The following is an 18650-nucleotide window of genomic DNA, read 5'->3' on the forward strand; positions in this document are numbered from 1 at the left end:
AAACAAATTAGACAGCACAACTGCAACACAAGATATTATGAATGTTGCTGGATAATGCAAAAAAAAAGGAAATTAAAAAGGACTATAGTTTATTTTTGCATTCAACCAAAAATATCATTTTAAATGAAAGCACAATATTAATATAATATTATATTAATAATAATATAATTTATTTGTATCTCACTAATTTTAAAATTTTACCCTATCTTTATTAACACTTCACTACTAACAATGTAGTTGCAATACAATCAGGGAATTATAGACTGCAAGACATGAATTTACACTGCACCGCTTTACAAACGCATGCACCCATGCAACCCCCCTATCTTTATTAACACTTCACTACTAACAATGTAATTGCAATACAATCTGGGAATTGTAGGCTGCAAGACATGAATTTACACTGCACCACTTTACAAATGCATGCACCCCCCAGACGCAAGAATGAAATTGTAACCACATGCTGTCAAGGTAAATGACTTACCCAGTAGTCGTGCACATTTTCTTCTTGGTAGGCAAGAGTCCATAGGTGTCCTGAACCATGTCTTGCTTTGCTGCCTTTCTTGATGTAAGAATTGATAGACAAGTTGTGTCGCACAGAGTTCTTCCATCTATCATCATTTGCCTTGCAATATGGAAAACGTCCTCTGCAGATAAGTAGATAAGTCGTCAAGCAATTTGGTTTCATACAATTTATTGAAACATTTTGATAAGTCTATTAATACTGTGATAGAGTGAAACATAGATAAAACAATCAGAATGACATAAGCTTGAACTACAGGTGAATGCGAGTCCTTGCACACATTGTTCTAATGCGGAGAGATTTCATCATGGATGATCATATATTATATTATATCATATTATATTCATCATCGCCCCCCTCGATTCCAGTATTGACTTTTCGGGATCACGCACACATCTACTGCTCAAGCACTCGTGGATGTTGTATCATAGAATACTTGTATGGTGATATGATATCCAAACACAAACTTTTGTTGAATCTTGATCTAAAAGAATGGAAAGTGGAAAAATGAATGGGGAGTATTTGAAGAAAAATCTTGATCTTAAATGGCATGACAATGATTTTCGTAAAAGAGGGGGGACAGGAAAATTATACATTTTTTATTATTTTACAAGCCACTTTCTCCTTCATTTGGCTTTTTTCAATGCTGGGGAAAAAGGAAGAGAGGTCTGAACACCTCAAACGTTCGCTTGGACAAGCTACTGTAGGTATACGAAAATAACAACTCAAGTTATGAATTTCCTGTGCTTAGAAAACGTGTGCAACAGTCACAAATGGATATAACTGATCAAATTAAAGAACCAATATCTGTAATGGTAATAATTTTAGAACCTGAAAAATGACTTAGGAAGACTGCAAAATATGCAGAAGTTTCCGATCAGAAGCCATAAAATTGCTCGAAGATGAAAATAGTAATCCGAGGTCACTTTATGCGGAGTTTGCATTTACCACTTTGGTTTCTCCGGAGTTCTTTACTGCTCTCATTTGAAAATTTTGATTTTTATCAAGTCAGGGGTTGTACCATTGTTCCCCTGGTTACGCCAGTGATTATGACTACATGTATGGAGACAATATGGGTGGGATGGAAAGGAACGTAGATTTGGGTTACTGAAGGTCTTCCCACCCTCATCTTTCAACTTCCACAGCTTCGTAGAATACTTAAGACACTGAAAGAGAGAATACAATTTTGAAGTGGGAGGTTTCCAAAAACTAAAGCAAAATAATGGTACATTCACAGCTTCCAACACCGGATGTCCTACTATGATTTCTGTCGACACTCTCCTATTTTTGATCTACGATTAAAACAAAAAAAACAACAACAACAAAAAAAGCATTTCCGTCATTTTACCTAAAGATGATTGCTCACATTCTTGACGTGTTTGGATTCAGTATGTAGAGACAGAGTAAACTACAGGAGCAGCGTCAACCCAAGTTTACTCATAAGGATACAATAAACTTTGTGGAAATTCAGCTCATTTCAATAGCACTTTAATTTATTTTGGTGAACTATTCATTGTGAAAGATTTGTATCTACTTCAAATTATGAATATAGAAGGAATTATATTTTGTTGGCATTGTCGTAGATTGTAAGCAAATAGTATATAGTGATTGCTTAACTTTTCTAGAATCTATAGCTATGTTGATGTGGCTGTTGTTGCTGGCGATGATGATAATACGAGAGGGTAGAGGAGAATAACAACAAAACTTAACAACTCGCATTAGTGTTCCAACATTGAAGACCTATTTTCCTCATTAATCGGGCCTCGTAACCTACTTAATAGTGTGTCACAATCTAATCAATATATTAGCTTGGGAAAATGAACAGACCTATCTATTTATCAAATATTCACTCTTCGATAAAGCGATAAAATAAACAACGTTTCATCATAAAGGATCTACAATAGTCACTGACGTACCCAGAGGGGACTTATGGGTCTCTCCTATAAAATTTCGAGAAAATGAAAATTTTCAAAAGAACTCGGGAAAACCAAACCAAGTAAATTCAAAAACTCCCGGTTACCATTTTTGTCTTTGAACAGCTTCCAAAGGGAAGGTGAAAAATGTTAATTATGAAATATTTTACAGTGTATTCCACCCCACCCCCTCTAGAACGCAATTATCTAATTTAATTTTTACAATTCCAGCCCCTCCTAAAAAATTCTGCTCGCGCTATAGTGACAATAGTTGTGACGTTGTGATGTCAGACTATACCCAGGGTGGTATTTGTAGGGGGGATGGGGGGATTTCTCACCTCTGGGTGTTTGTGCCCCCCCCCCCTCTGCTTGATAAATTTTATCCATGGGGGAAATGTTATATGGCATAAAGTCATGCTGTCCCTAAACAGTCAGTAAAATCTCCCCCCACTGGAAATTTCTTAAGTACCACACTGGATACCCTGTAACTATAGTTAAAGCAGTTGGTGACTATACCCTCAAGTATATCGGCCACTACTGTTTCACCAAAAAAAAACACCACAAATGCGCAATTGCATGATATTTAACATTAGCTACATTAAATAAGATTCCTGTCTTGCAAAATATTTTACCCTCTCATCTCTTTTTAATCTAGTGACGTCACCTGTTGTAAAACCCATAGGGTTGGTAACTGTAAAAGGCAACCGGTGGATCAATTTATGTAAGATCGATGGACATTTGGACAGTGTGCATGTAAAGTACGCACGTGATCTGTTTGTGGGGAATCTGACATCGCGTCACCCAGTTGGTGTCGACCGCTGCTTCTGAATGGAAGGGTAGAGCTCCTGCAACGTGACAGTATTGTGACACGCCTTCTGTTTTGAAACAATGAGTTGAAGGATTTTCTGTCTCTAGAAGATGAAGGTTTTGGCATGGTATTTGGAGGTAAGTACCACTAACTCTTTACGTAATCACTCGAGGCTAGATATCCTGCTAGATTTTCCAGTTGGACTTACTTGTTAGACTAGTTGTGTGGTACTGACTCCCCTGCTAGTTGTCGCCTCACACGACACTTGTTACCGTACGGTATACTTTTGTTCCCACAAGGCATTGCGTAGAGCACACAGGCTAAAAAAATGGACGAGTGATATGAAGAACCTCGTACGAGAATAGCTATTACTGCTATTAAAAATTAAACTTAAAAGAAAAGTATGGGCTAGAAATTGGATCGAAAGAAAATATGATATTTAAATATGTACTCAACAAGCTTTTTAATGAACTCGAGTATGTACAATCACATATGCGATTTGCAGGATTCATTCATAAAAATATATTTCGTCCAAATAATCATGTCAACCATTTAATACACTGGTAATAATAAGGATTTAAATTATCGGCTAATCACATTTGACGTGTATAAATCTAACCGCGATTGTATAAATTCCTAAATATTAATAAACACGATTGCACATAAAAGGTAAAGGTAAAGTGTTCCCCTGTGCTTAGCACTACGCCATGAAGGCGTATAGGGGATGTGGGGGTAACGCCCCACACTTTCTTGATCCGGTCGTGAGTGGGGGTGATGTGATCAGCACTACGCCCCTGGCCGCCTTTACCCCTCAGGGTTTCCGTTTCCCCCAGGTACCCATGTTATTCGACGCTGGGTGGGCGCCGGGGCCGCTTCCAACGTTAGAAAAGTTCCCGGATTTGAACCAGCCGTGACCTTTAGCATGGTAGTCAGACGCGTTACCGAATGAGCCACCGCGGCCATACGATTGCACATAATCTCTGTTTAATTTTTCTTTAATCGAGCATCGAGCAAAAACAACCAACGCTTGGAAAACACAGAACCAAAGTTTTCCCCTGCGAAACACAGATGATCTGTACATGACCAAACTTTCGCTCTGATTGGCTATTCCACAGAATCTAGTAGATAAAGCCAGAGCACGGTCTAGGCGTCAAAACAAGCGAGGTTCTGGCGTCCGGACCCACAGGCAGTATAATCCTCTATGGGTCTCAAGTTGTGTCCTGCCCATGTGTGTTTCTGATTGTACTTTCACGAATATCATCCTCATCTTTGCAATACGCCAAAATCAGAAAAGTGGATTAAAAACTCATTGTTAATTCTATGATTTATAACGAATATACTTTTAGACTTACACTTACAAATCAAAGTGCAAATGTGTACAATGTTCCAAATCCTTATTTACTTTGTATTCTGACGGTTTAATTTCGTAACATTATCCTTACGAATTAAATATGTATTGGTAAACCTTCTTAAATTATTTGCAATTATAATGATACATTTGTAAGATGCTTAATTATGCCAGCGTCCATTTCTAGCTGTCTCTGTGGCCGAACTCGTGTAGTGGTAGGCTCATGATCACTCACCGAAAGTTCCGGGTTCGAATCTTGAGCATGGTATGAAGTGTTCGTGTTTGTCAAGATTACAAAACTTCAAGGGAATGCCAAATAGAGATGCAGAGAAAATATATTTTAAGAAATGCTTCCTAATGTGCCGAACTTCCATACCTAAGTTCGTATGTTCGAATAATCGCAATGCTATACAAATAAGTCCGTTGTATCTGAGACTAGGGAGTGGGTGACCTTATGTGGCATAATCCAGAAACATTCCTGCATAAAGTGGCTCTGGAGTTGATTCAGCCCTGATAAGTGGGTATTTGGGGTCAGCAAGTCGGAGGAGGCGGAGGGGGTAAAGGCGGCGACCGGGATGTAGTGTTCATCACATCACCGAGATCAAGATTGTGTGGGACAATAGTCCCATTTAGTGCCACGGTGGACGGTGCAATACATAGTAAATAGCTTTCCATAATTATTTTTTTAAGGTAGTAATGCTAAAATTAACTGTGGTGTTCTTATCCTATGATAGCGATGTATAGCCACACAATGGACATAAAACTTTGCTCATGTTAGAATTGTTTTTACTACATCTACTCTCCAGGGATCCTGAAGACAAGGACGCATTTAAGGAGGGGGGCAGGGGGCCCGGACTTCCCCCGAAAGACTTGTCAAGTACTGAAATTTAATAATCGAATTATTTAGCATTTGTTGTATATTTCCGAATTTATTGGAGGGCAAGGATTATATTGCGTTCATGCGGCTTTGAAGGACAATACCAAAGATTTATGCACACTACTACTTGTGATAATATGCATAAAATATTAATCAGGTTATTTACTTTTCGTCAATTGGATCTAACATCCTTTTTTTGGTATTCTTTATCTTTATCTTTTTTATATTAATGTCCTTGCCAGAGCAGTTGTTTTTATGCAAATTTTGGCGATCTTAACTACACGTAAGCTAGATAATGAATACGTGTTTATTTTATTCATGTAATAGTGGCAATACAATAGTAATTTACAATTTTAGTTAATATTATTTCAATTTTATAAATGTCAATGTAAATTTCAACAGTATTATTGTTGTTATTCAGGGCCGGTTGCACCATCTCCGCTTAACGTCTTATCCCCCACTTAACACCATTTTCCGGTTGTTCAATGTCCGCCTAACGTTACCTAGCACTCAAAGTCCCGTGTAACGTAAGTGGCGGTCGGGGCTCCGCCTAACGCGTTAAGTGCCGGATAAACATGGAAAAGCAGTACACTGTGCAGCCAACAGATACGTGTAGTACCTAAGGTCTAAATCACCATCCCTGAGACCTTCTGTAAACAAACGGTCTCACCGATTCGATGTATCACTCCGCGTCAGCTGATCCATGACCGCAATCATCTGCTGTTACACTCATAGTTCGCCGCACCTATTCATTTTATATAAGAGCCTCTGAATGTGAGAACCCGTTCTCAAAACATCAGACGAATATGCAGCCGCATACATTGTTACTCTCCCGGTCATTCTCTCTTTCGTAACCCTTAAAACTGCAGACACTGACACACCACTGCACTGGGATACCAACTTAACCACTTCATTTACTGGTTTCTCAGGATACCACTGACAGAACGTTACATAAATATTGAGTAGAATCTGTTTCTCACCCCTTTTCAAAGGCTGTCCTTGCTGGTGTTTTGAAAACAAGCTCGGAGAACACTGAGACCTTCCCGCACGCACAGAACTCGGCATGTTATTTTTCTAAGGCTAAGTCAGGCAATATTGCTAAGTTGCACTACTTTATGCTGTTCACATGATTACTTTTAGAAAATAACCAATGTTATAAAATATCATTATGTACAGTCTTAGAAAAAAATACCTGGGCCACGGGACGTAGAATTTCGTAACGTCTTAAAGCCTGTTGCTTATGCAACCCAAATAACAAAATATTCGCTTAAGTTTGCCTGGTGATTCTGAGTTCTCGGGAAGGATTGAGCTTTGATAGCATGAGTCACATGACTCGTGCCCCAGCCACAACAAACAGCTGGGTGCTACGATGCCTCCAGAAGAAAATTTCAGGAGCTGGTTTCTTGACAAGACCTACTCGTAAAGAAATACTATTCTTTCAAGTGATATTAGAGTCATTGTCAAGAGGTTCGCTGAAATGATGGTTCTCATCACAGACCACATGCCACACGTTAATTGTTTAAGTCCAGTTCATGCACTGGACCTACAGATTAAAATGGGATCCGAACCAAATGCCTCTCTATTTGGTATTGAATTCGGAAGCCTTTCATTACATGGCGAAGACGTTACCACTACGACATCAGAGAGGCAATGGAACCCCTTGAGAAAGAGATAAGCGAAAATTGCTACGTGACAAACCATATTTACCCGTAAATTTTAAAAATAAGACAATATTTTGTACTGACAGTTTCGAACCGTGGGAGAGGCATATATTTTTTTTGTACCATCGTCCATTTCACGAGTTTATAATTCTTCCTCACCGACACGAGTAACGCGAGTGGTAGAAGAAAAGCGAAGTAAAATAACTGAAACAGAAATAAAAGGAAAAAGCGAAATAAATTTTATTCATAATATTCTGCAGTCACTTGAGTTGTATTCACGGGATGCTATCTTTAAAGAAATCCGTGGTCTCTTCCTTGTCTTTTTTGCTTTCTTTGTGCTCTTGCTTCCCCCGTCACGATTGGTCTAAAACTAATTAATGCGACGTTAATTAAACAATCCAAACAACGAAACAATGCACAATCAACTGCACAAAACAACATTCCAAATGTTTTCGAATCGGAAAACAATTGAGATGCTGTAAAATGACTTAAGATGCAGTAATAAAGTGGGAATTCGGTACCGTATAGAATTAAATCGGTAGAGATGTTCGATTTGATTGGATGTTTGTTATTTAGATTTGCTATTCTTTCACTTTTGGCAAATAGCGACGATGAAGATGAGTGATGCTATGATGAAATTGATGAAGGGACACTTACCAAGGACACCCACGCCCAAGTCGAGATTCTAACCAGGGACCCATGGCATCGTAGCGCGTTGTGCTAACCACTCCTCCATGGAGTGGACATTATAGCATATTTTGTGTGCTCAATTGGGACCAATCAATGGAATGAATAGGCATATTATATGATTAATAAATTCATATCATAATACCACGTCATATTATTCGGCACGAAGTAACATCAGAGACATTCAATCTTGCATTTTTGCCTTTCAACTAATTCTTTGAATTCAGGTTAATCACAACAATAAGATAAATTATGAAGCAAATGATAGTGAATGTGGGATATTATTACGAATTACCTGACAGAAACAACATTAAGCAGGCTCGGTGGTCAAGCTCATTAAGTGATTGACATTCGATATCGTCGCCAAAGTTCCCGGGTTTGAGTACCGTCCTTGTCGGGGGTGTTTGACTATTTCGTCATCAATTTCATGTAATGGTCACTCGTCCTTATCGTCGCGATCATCGAACAGGGAATAAAAATTATAAAAATAAATACGATGGAAGAGTACTTATTTCATCTCTCACGAAATCTCCTACAAAACCGGAATATATAAAATACATGTATATTCATTCACATACATTTTCGATTTCTATATTTAACTAATCGAGACCGAGAACGGGAGAGCAATTTTCAATTCGACAAACCGAGAGACGGAGAAACTGTCAAGTCTCGTTTCTTCTTGGCACCTCCGTAATCGAGTTGTTCTGTTTGTCATTGGCTTTGTATTGGCAATTATTGCCAGTATTCTTCCCCTGCAGGTAAACCATAACGATGAATTATGATGAAATGAAGCAGATAAAAGGGCAAGAACAAGAAAGTCATGCCTGTTCGGGACTCCAACCCAGAACCTTATGTAACGAGATTTGAAATTCTGGAGAAGGCGTCCGTGTTTCGCTTGGTTTTCTCTTTCCTCTACTTCTCTTATATTATCATACATGTATAATAAAAATGGATCTGATACGATATGTTGCGATTCATAATTGTGCTGGTTAGATGCTACAGATGTGAACTCCAAACTGTAATATATTATTCCCTTGTGTTTCGTATGTGGTTGAACATGAAATTTTCTTCCACTGTGACAATTTCTTTCTTAGTTTTGGTTTGGTGCACAGATATGCTAATCTGGACTCGACCTTCAGTTTAAAGTGGGATACTAACCACTATGTGCATCCACCGTGTATCAAACCCGGGATCCACTGATTACAAGGCGACGACGTTATCACTACGCCATCGAGGAGGCCCCATGACAAAATGTTATTCACTCGATCTCTACCATAATTTATTTCAGCATTTACATTTTCGATTTCTTCTTCTTTTTTCCTTTTGTTAACTACTCTTATACAACTCTTTTTGCGTCTTCGAATTTCTTCTTGTTTCAGGAAAAAATAATACATGCAGGCTGTATAAAAATCCCCCGTTCAAATAGATAAAACGTTCACTCTCGAGAACTAATTTACATGTTTATCACTAAAGTAACCATTAGGAAGGAAACTATTGAAATGGTAACTGATATAACTGCAGATGAAACAATACTTACAGCCACTAACGAAATATCTATTCTTGTGTAGCCTCACAGACAAGTATATGGTGAGTCATTCACTCTTGCTGACTACGGGCGAAGGTCACTGAACTAAAGGGTGGTCACAAGCAGGCTTCTGCTCTACCAAAGACGAGGTCACGTGTTACAGTTATCAATGGCGTACGAAATAAGGAGGAACACAGCTATCTGCCGTATGTTTTGGTCCCGTCATTGCACTTTATCGTCGTGGCCTTGAAGTTCCCTCAGGGCACTCCTACGTAAAAGCTTCTCAGCTAGAAGGATATCTTCCCCATTGAGTGGAGGAAAAGTGGGTGCGTATAGAGGTCCTTCAACTTTCGTATTCTTTTTCATTTCAGAACCCGTGCTGTATCGTCGACTTAATCCAATCTATCCGATGTAGGTTTTAGGTTCTGTTTCTGTTCGGTTATTTCACGTTGTCTTCCTGCTTATGTTATTCGCGACGAAGGTTCTGGATTCGATAATCTGGACAATAACGGGATTGTGTTAGTTGCTTGATTTGGTGTCTTAAGTCCACTTTATGTCCTGTTAGGCTAATCGTGAATGGACCTATAATTTAAAGGGGGATCCGAACCACTATGTTCCTCCACCGAGTATCGAACCCGAGATCCCTTAATTACAAGGCGCCCACGATCCCACTGCGCCATCGGGGATTGTGTTCGAAACGAATGAATCAAATCTGAGTGATATGATATGCAACCATTGGAAGACTATTGAAAGAAAAGCTATGGGAACCTGCCAGTTTTTCTACTGCAGACAGGAAACCATAAACATGGAAGAGAAGCTTATATTCTATGAAACCTGACGCTATGTGCTCGAATACTGGCTAAATATAATCCATAGAGGCATAGCAACGTTAAACAACCTCTTATATGATACATATAGGTTTAAAAAGGTCAAAATACAAAGATTGTGTGCGCCTCACTGATGGCGTAGTGGTAAGGCCTTGTAATCAAGGGGTCTGGGGTACGATACCAGGTGATCGCACATAGTGGTTCGGATCCCACTTTAAACTGTATGCACTTCAGATTAGTCTATCTGTGCCGGTGACTCAGTCGGTAACGCGTCCGACTACCATGCTATAGGTCCCGGGTTCGATTCCCGGCCGGTTCAAGCCCGGGAACTTTTCTAACGTTGGAAGCGGCCCCAGCGCCCACCCAGCGTCGAATGACATGGGTACCTGGGGGAAACCCTGGTGGTAAAGGCGGTCAGGGGCGTGATGCTGATCACATCACCCCCCACTCACGAACGAATCAAGAAAGTGTGGGGCGTTACCCCCACACCCCCTATACGCCTTCATGGCGTAGCGCCAAGCACAGGTGAGAACTTTACCTTTTTTTTTTTTTTTTTGCATACAGTGGACTTACAACAAAATTTCAACTTGCGATAAAGATTATGATAAGGTATTAAAGAATTGGGTCTAACACATTTTTTTATTGTTTACCAATGACATTATTAACTAATATTCTTAATTTCAGTTTCAAGATGAAATCGGCTACGAAATAAAAGGAGTGGGTTCATATTTCTGTTACGAAATTCCACTTTTGTCGTAGACCTGTGCCACACTAAGTTGTGAAAATAAACAAATCTGAGACACTTTCAAAGTATTAAATTTCTATCTACGTATTTGGGAAAAATCTTTCAATAATACTTTTTTTGGACGCGTCAAATCATAGTATTTAATTCCTGTTTTAGCAGCTTTAAGAAACCTGATTTTTTTGGGGGGGTTACAAATGCCCTTTCTGTTCCCGTCAAGTTACGCCTATGACAAACAGGAATTCAAAGTAAAAGACTGTCCCGACTAAATCGGGAGACACGTCTGATAGATTTACAATTGGGAAAATCATAATTAAGCGTGTAGTTGAAAACAACCTATTTTCATATATTGCATGCAGCTCTACTTTTTCTGCAATGTGGATCAAGAACTGGGGACGTGGAGAAGCACAACACTCCACGTAACCAATAGTCACGTGACCCTCTTTGCTTTCCTGTCATGTTGACCTTCGCGTGGAACACATTTCTCGGAGTTAAGACAGGCAAAATCACCCGATCATCGAAGGGTGCAATATGTGTTGCCTACCCTCCTGCATTACTTGCTCCTATTAAAGCCTTATGGGGAAGAACTTTTTTCCATGACTGTACACAAATCTCTAAGCTCGTTGAAAGTTACAATGCATATTACTACAAAATGTTCACACTTATCTTGCCTTGCCATGTCACCAAGTTATTTTACGAAGTGCACTATATTTGGCGGAACAAAAATCGTTATTAGGATGCTTGTCAAAGTTTCCAACCGCAATAAATTTACGAACTTTCTTTGTCATCATCATCAATATATTTATTGGACTTACAGCAATGCATATGGCTGTTTATGCCCATTATACATTTTATTTACATAAGATACAATTTACATAAAATCTACAAACAAATTTCACAACACTCCTATCTATATCATCCTTAGAAATATACATTACCATGTTATATCATTTTGTCTAAAGAAATGCAAGTAAAATATATTCAATTCGCATGCAAAGAAAGAAGCCAAATTTATGGGAACTGATTACTGGTGCAAAGAGTTAATCATAAAGGTGAAGCAATAAGTACAAAAGAAAGAGCATTGGGTTTAAAGTGAGATGTCATTTGCGGCAGCGTATCCCATACTACAAATTTGCCATTGTTTTACCTTACGTAATGAATCCTGTAACAACGCTGGAATTTCGTGTGGATTATTTTACTTCTATGAGTTTGCAATGCTTTCTGCATGCAGGTGGTTTTGTTTACAGAAGGTGTCAGGGTTTGTGATTTGAACTATAGTATAATCTGTGTTTGCACTTTCATAGTTGATAAAATGGCAAAGTCTCGATCAGCTGATGTAAATTGCGAAAGTTTGCTGCACGTTTTGCATTACCAAATATCAAATAACAGCAAAAAAGGCGGATTTGTTAATTATCCTAGGAACGGCAATAAATAAAGCAACGTTTATAAATATATGTGTAAAAATGAATATTAGGTGGTTATTTTCGTGTGTGTTGCGAGAATGTTGTATATTGATATTAGCGTTAGCAGTTTCACTGTAATTTCGTAAGTAGGATTTGAGTGCATGCGGTTACAGAAATATAAATAAAAACTACCGTTCCAGACTTCCAGGTTAAAGTAATGCGTTTGATGCTTGCAAAATCCTATTAAAATTGCGTTCCAAATAAATGAATGTGTGTTTGCTGTAACAAATTTCTTCAACCAAACAACACAATATACGAAATGTACACCATGCATCAGTTGCTTTTTCGCAATCCTAGTAATTTGTAATCTATAAAATTAAAACTCGTGTAATATTCTAGTCACTTCCGTCGCCATTGGTGTGAATATAACAGTGCAAATAAACAAGTAACCTGTTGTTTCCGAATAATAACTGGCAAAGAATGCTCGTATAATATTTAGCAGTACTCTTACCGTCCAGTTCATACATAAGTTATGTACAAGCATGGTACAAGGAACAATTTCCGAATGGTGGTTTGTTTTGTACGTACAAACACACACATTTACAATAATAACCTTGCAAGCAACTACATACCTAATAGTACATAAGACGTAATACCAATCTTTAAAGAAACGTATATTTGTACACGTGTGATTTATTATGTTAACTTTCAAAATTGGCAAAAAAAAGTTTAGGCCTACTGTTAACAAGCATTCTTACGATGTTGACACGCACGTACGTACAAGGAACAATTCCCTACTGGTTTTGTACCTAACCTAACCGACCCTAATATACATGGTAGTGCATAAGACGTAAAAGTTTTTTATTCGGTATTTACTATTTACAGGAAAGATTTAATGCGAAGTAACATATTTTAATGACATTGTGCGATATTTTGTACTTTAACTTTAAAGACTGGCAAAAAAAATAATAATAGAGACAGGTACAGCAGTATATTTACGGCGTTGATACGTATATACAAGGAACAATTTCCGAATGGTGATGCAAAGAAAATGCACCATTGTAATAAACCTTGCACGAATCTGATGCCTGGAGATGCATAAAACGTGAACACAAGTTTTTTTCTGTTTTTTTTTTTTTACATTCATATGCAATATACATGATCTTGTATTTAATTTTTCAAAATAACTGGCCTAAAAAGACGAACGGCTAGGGAAAGAATTATCACCTTGGGAAATACATGCTAAGAACACCAAACCTGGCCTGCCTAACCTATCCCCGTAGGCATATAATAGCATAAATAAGCTTGTAAATAGGTTTGGCAAGTTATAATTTGTTTATTTAAGCTATTATATGCATACGTGCATAGGTTAGGAAGACCAGGTTTGGTGTTGTTAGCATGTATTACCCAAGGTGCTAATGCTGTCCCTAGCCGATCGTCTAAAATATACCACAGCTTGTACGAATGTACAAGGTATATTTTCCCGGTGGATGTTGGTGTTTTTTGTAAACAAAACTAGATATAACGTTGCACGAAACTACCTATCTGAAAGTATATACAGCCTGGAGTTTCTTCTTTTTTCTTAATAAGAATAAAACATGCGTACATACAATATTACGGTACTTGACATTACTATTTGATTATTCCTTTTGTGTTAAGATGATTAATTCCCAATATGTACCTTGTACATAGAAGCGTTGATTAACGATTTTTTTTGTGCTATCCGATTTTTTTTTTAATACAAAAATGTTCATTTGCCTCGTTATTGCACAAAAGCTGCATTATACTAAAGAAGAAACCTAAGTAGTATAAGATAGCCAACGTTGATAATACTGATACTCGCTATTCGCTAAAGAAGGTGTTACGGATTGGTAAATTATTAACAGAAACGAATGATAAATTAGTAAGAGCAGAATAGAAGATTGCTCTTCTCATTCCGTATATTTACAAAACTCAGACATGTCACCCTTGCACTAAAAATTTTAAAAATGTAACTTAAACTTGTTACGACTTCGTAAAATTTTGGTCACTGTTCAGTAGGAATATTCTACTTTAAATTATTTTAATTGGAGTACGTGGAAAATAATTTGAAAAGTTTTTAAGAATAACTCCCCCCTACTTGGAAACATTACGTTTTATATTATATCATATAACATATATTTGATATTAAATGAGAGTACGACACATGCATTACCTACTTCGATCAGCTGTTTCATTTTATTGCAATAAATATTTCGTTTTTTTTAAACATATTTCAGTTGAAAAAGCATGCATTTGGAATTGACAAGGAGACATTAGCACGTAATAAACAAACAAAACACAATCGAAAACACAACTTTCTCCAGTTTCTGTTGCCAGGTCGTACGCAAGCAGGAGAAAGTTCCACCTTACAAGGCAGAGGATAAAAATGCTTGGTGCAACCCACCGCCGCCTAAGTCTCCCGCCTGTCGTTATCCAGCACTTTGTAAAGTGGCAGATTGAGTGGCGATGGTGCAACCGGCCCTTAGACACTTGGTCGGACCCCTCCTCCCGAAAAATATTTCTAGAGATGTACCTGCTTAAAGATCATTCACAATGTCAAAAAAGGTCAAAGTTACAACTGGATTAATATAACCTTGTCAATGATGAATTCTTAAAGTAGGTCCCAAGGCATGTGTCATACTTGTCAAACCTTAGACAAGCCACCTGTAAAAAAAATCTTACTTTCTTAACTGACAGCAACAACTATATGTCATTTGCCATTTGCATTTTTCCATGTGGCCACAGGCAAAATCAATCAGGAGAACTGACGCCATATCTGGTAATCGCTGACCGGAACAGACTTTTATTTATTGCGTTGGATATACATTCAAAGGTCGCCGCACGGATCGAACCTAGAAACAAACACGCCTAGGTTATTGACGCAACGATCGAAATTGCTTCAAGGTTAATCCGTGGCGCCTGCTATGACCATGACTATGCGTCGTTGTATTGAACTTGCACCTTTGTAGCAAAATGGTTCAATTTCCATAGGTGGATCCGTCGGGTATATTTTGCTGTTTTGTGGAAATATTCGAGGAATTCAACCACGGACCCACACAGGGAGGAGGGTCATGGGTCCTGATTAAAGAGAGGTTGGAAAAATCTTCATCGTTGAATTTCTCGTGAAATTCTAGCCTTATTTAATATATCACTTCACCCCCTTCACCAGTCCCTGAGAGAGCTGATCTCTTTCTCCTTTTTCTCTAAAAATATAATGTCAAATACACCGGCTTCTTCTCTTCCTAATCTCACTCCAGTTTTCTGTTACTCTCTGACATCTCTCTCCACGTCTCCGGGAGAAGTTCAAAGCATCCTATCTTCGTTGCCTGAAAATCGCGCAAATGGTTCTGACGAAACCCCTTCTATTTTCCTCAAAAACACTGCTTCTTCTCTCGCTATTCCCTTCTCTATTTTATTAAACAGGAGCTTCAATGAAGCAACATTCCCGGATTCATGGAAAAGGCTAATGTGGTACCGTTATATAAATCTGGTGACAAGGATGCTGCTACTTCTTATAGACCCATTTCCCTGTTATCACCACCTTCTTTCGCCTGTGAAAAAATAATAAAGGACCGACTTTACAAATTCACCTCTCCATGCATAAATACAGCACAGCACGGATTCTTACCAGGCAGCTCCTGCTTAACTAACTTGAGCATCGTATTATCTGACGCTCTCAACTGTATATCTCAAAACTCTCAACTGGATGTAATATATATATCTTGATTTCTCCAAAGCCTTCGACTCTATAAACCACAACTACCTCCTACATAAATTATCCCATTGTTTTAATATCCATGGGAAATTTCTCTCTCTGCTCAAACACTACATCCGAAACAGACAACAAAAGGTTGTACGGAACCTCTTCTTATCGAGGTGTATCTTCTGGTGTACCCCAAGGCAGTGTTCTTGGACCTCTTCTCTTCATCCTCTACCTTGATGATCTTCCAGAATATCTTTCTGACTCTTGTAAAAACCTTCTTTTGTTTGGCGATGGTAGCAAAATATATAGTAAAATATCAAATTTAAATGACATGGCGCTTTTGCCAAAGAACTTAGATTCCCTAATAAAGTGGTGTGAAATATGCCCTTTTCTGACCACATGTCAGCAGTCACTAAGGGTTCCATGCGTATGCTGGGTCTCCTCTATCGTTTTACTGAAATAAACAACCTGTCTGCTCTCGGCACTTTTTACAAATCTTTCGTTTCACCAAAACTTGAATACTGTTCTCCGATCTGGTCTATGGCATGCCCCTCAAAATTAGATAGACTACATTCTGTTCTAAATTTCCTCCTGGCCATTGTTCGCCACCGAATTCCATCCACAAAACATTTACAAAAGTCCATCCTTCTGAAAATGCTAAATATCCATACCCCTCATGATAGACACATACTTGCAGACCATATCTTCCTCCCTAAACTAACCACTGGGAACATAAGAAGTGATCGCCTTCTTCAAGAAATCCACTCCCGAGTACCGTCCCGCACCACAAGGAGCACTCAGCTTTTCACATATCAGAAACCCAGATTAAGCCTAATACAGCGTTCTCTCTTCCACAGACTACCCGGCCAATACAACACTCTACCAAACCAAGTTGATATTTTTGAAAACCAGTCACGTTTTAGAAAGCTACTGTGTAACAACATGTAATCCACTTTATCTCATATGTATGTATTTTAGTTTATGATATTATTCTTTATTGTTACTTCCATTGTTAATTTTTGTTATTTTCATTGTTATTACATTACAACGTAAAATGGCCAAAACTGTATTTGGAATTCTCTGGCAAATAAATAAATAAAAATAAATAAAAAATGAGTTGAATTCAATATGGTAGACGTCCGCTTGGAATATGGTTACTCCTGATATAAAAAATTCAGAAGTGTTGGTGCTGTTACGTAATTCAAGATTAGGTGAAGAAAGAATTCTTCCTTCAACTTCTGTATTAACTTTTACACCTAGATATTGGTGGACAATGGAGGATAGTGGCGGTGACATTATAGGAAGTGAAGTATTCATGTATACAATTACTCCATGTTCGTATCTCCATAAATCACAAATCGTGTCCATGGTAACCCACACAGATTATACACTTGGTTACCTTCTTTATAATTTATATCTATCAACTCCTAGGCCTAACCTGTTTCTATCATGACCATCTGTATGCAGCCTAACTCCTTTTACATTTTACTTAACTCCCTACATTTTATAGGGGTGTTAAGGGACTTTTGAATCACCCTGTACAGCGAAAGAAGGAGGCAGAGAAAAATCATTCATGTGAAAGCCCTGCAGTTCGAACACAAAAAATTGAGACAAAAATGGAAGAAAGAGAGATGGGAAAAACATCGGAAAGCAAAGAGAAAGAAAAAGACAGAAAAACTAAGGCAGAAAGAGAAACGTTAAGAGTGAGAACAGAAGGATGAAATAAAAATGAAGACGCAGAGAACAGCAGAAGGATGAAAAGAAAAGATCAAATTAAACACAAAAAGAAATTAAGGGGAGAATATCTGAAAAGAAGAAGAATGGAGTTAGCGAGGTAGAGACAATTAAAATGGAAGCAGAAATTGTATAATGTAATTATAAAATAGAATATTTTTATTACAGGCGCATGGCCTTATTCTCCTGGTGTTCCTGACAAGTTTTCTGTCTAAGGCGGTTGTTGCTGGCTTGCTGACACCACATGAAGGTAAGGCACGATGCTGTTAGCTTTTAAGCCATGAGCATGTGAATGGTGGTTCTACGTTGTTGTGCCACACTACTGCCAATTGTCCGGTATATTGAATTCTTCTAACGTGGCTTGACGCTTGGTAGTATTAGGTACTTCTCGAATGATTTTTGGATTATTTCAACTCAAACCAACGAGTATTATTACTGAACTGTATAATCTTAAAGCAGTGGCGGTGATTAGGGGGGGCAGTTGCCCCTCTCCACATTTTGCCACTTTTGTCCCCGCACCATGCTAACCTTACGTACCAAGAGAAATGAAACTGTCCTTGCCCCCCACTTCTTGCATCTTGTGCCCCCCTAGTTGTGGAGGTGTCGTGTCGTTTGCGCCGAGTCTTCTTATCGGTTCATTTGCGCCGCGACATATGTCAAGACCTTTCTTGGTGGGTTTTCCCATAATCGGGAGTGTCATTACCGCCGCGCGCACGTGTGTTTATGGGGGCCTCCCCCATGGCGCAGTGGTAGCGTCATTGCCTTGTAATCAAGGGGTCCCGGGTTCGATACCCGGTGGAGGCACAAGTGGTTCGGATCCCACTTTAAACTGTAGGTCCAGTCCCGATTAGCCTTACTGTGCATAAAGTGGACTTAAA

At 38.5% G+C, this 18650-nt stretch overlaps 1 protein-coding gene across 1 annotated transcript in view; it reads left to right on the forward strand.

Moving 5' to 3' along the window:
• The first annotated feature begins 3273 nt into the window (after nucleotides 1-3273).
• Nucleotides 3274-18650, forward strand: part of LOC145980592 (uncharacterized) — a 34219-nt gene continuing 18842 nt past the window's right edge. Inside the window, exons 1-2 of the mRNA XM_083113627.1 lie at nucleotides 3274-3381; nucleotides 17941-18022. Of these exons, the coding sequence (XP_082969753.1) occupies nucleotides 3355-3381; nucleotides 17941-18022 (109 nt within the window). The 5' untranslated portion in view covers nucleotides 3274-3354. The remainder of the gene's footprint in view (nucleotides 3382-17940; nucleotides 18023-18650) is intronic.

This window comes from Lepisma saccharinum, chromosome 28, assembly GCF_977018435.1.
Source record: "Lepisma saccharinum chromosome 28, izLepSacc3.1, whole genome shotgun sequence".
Taxonomy (NCBI): Eukaryota; Metazoa; Arthropoda; class Insecta; order Zygentoma; family Lepismatidae; genus Lepisma; species Lepisma saccharinum.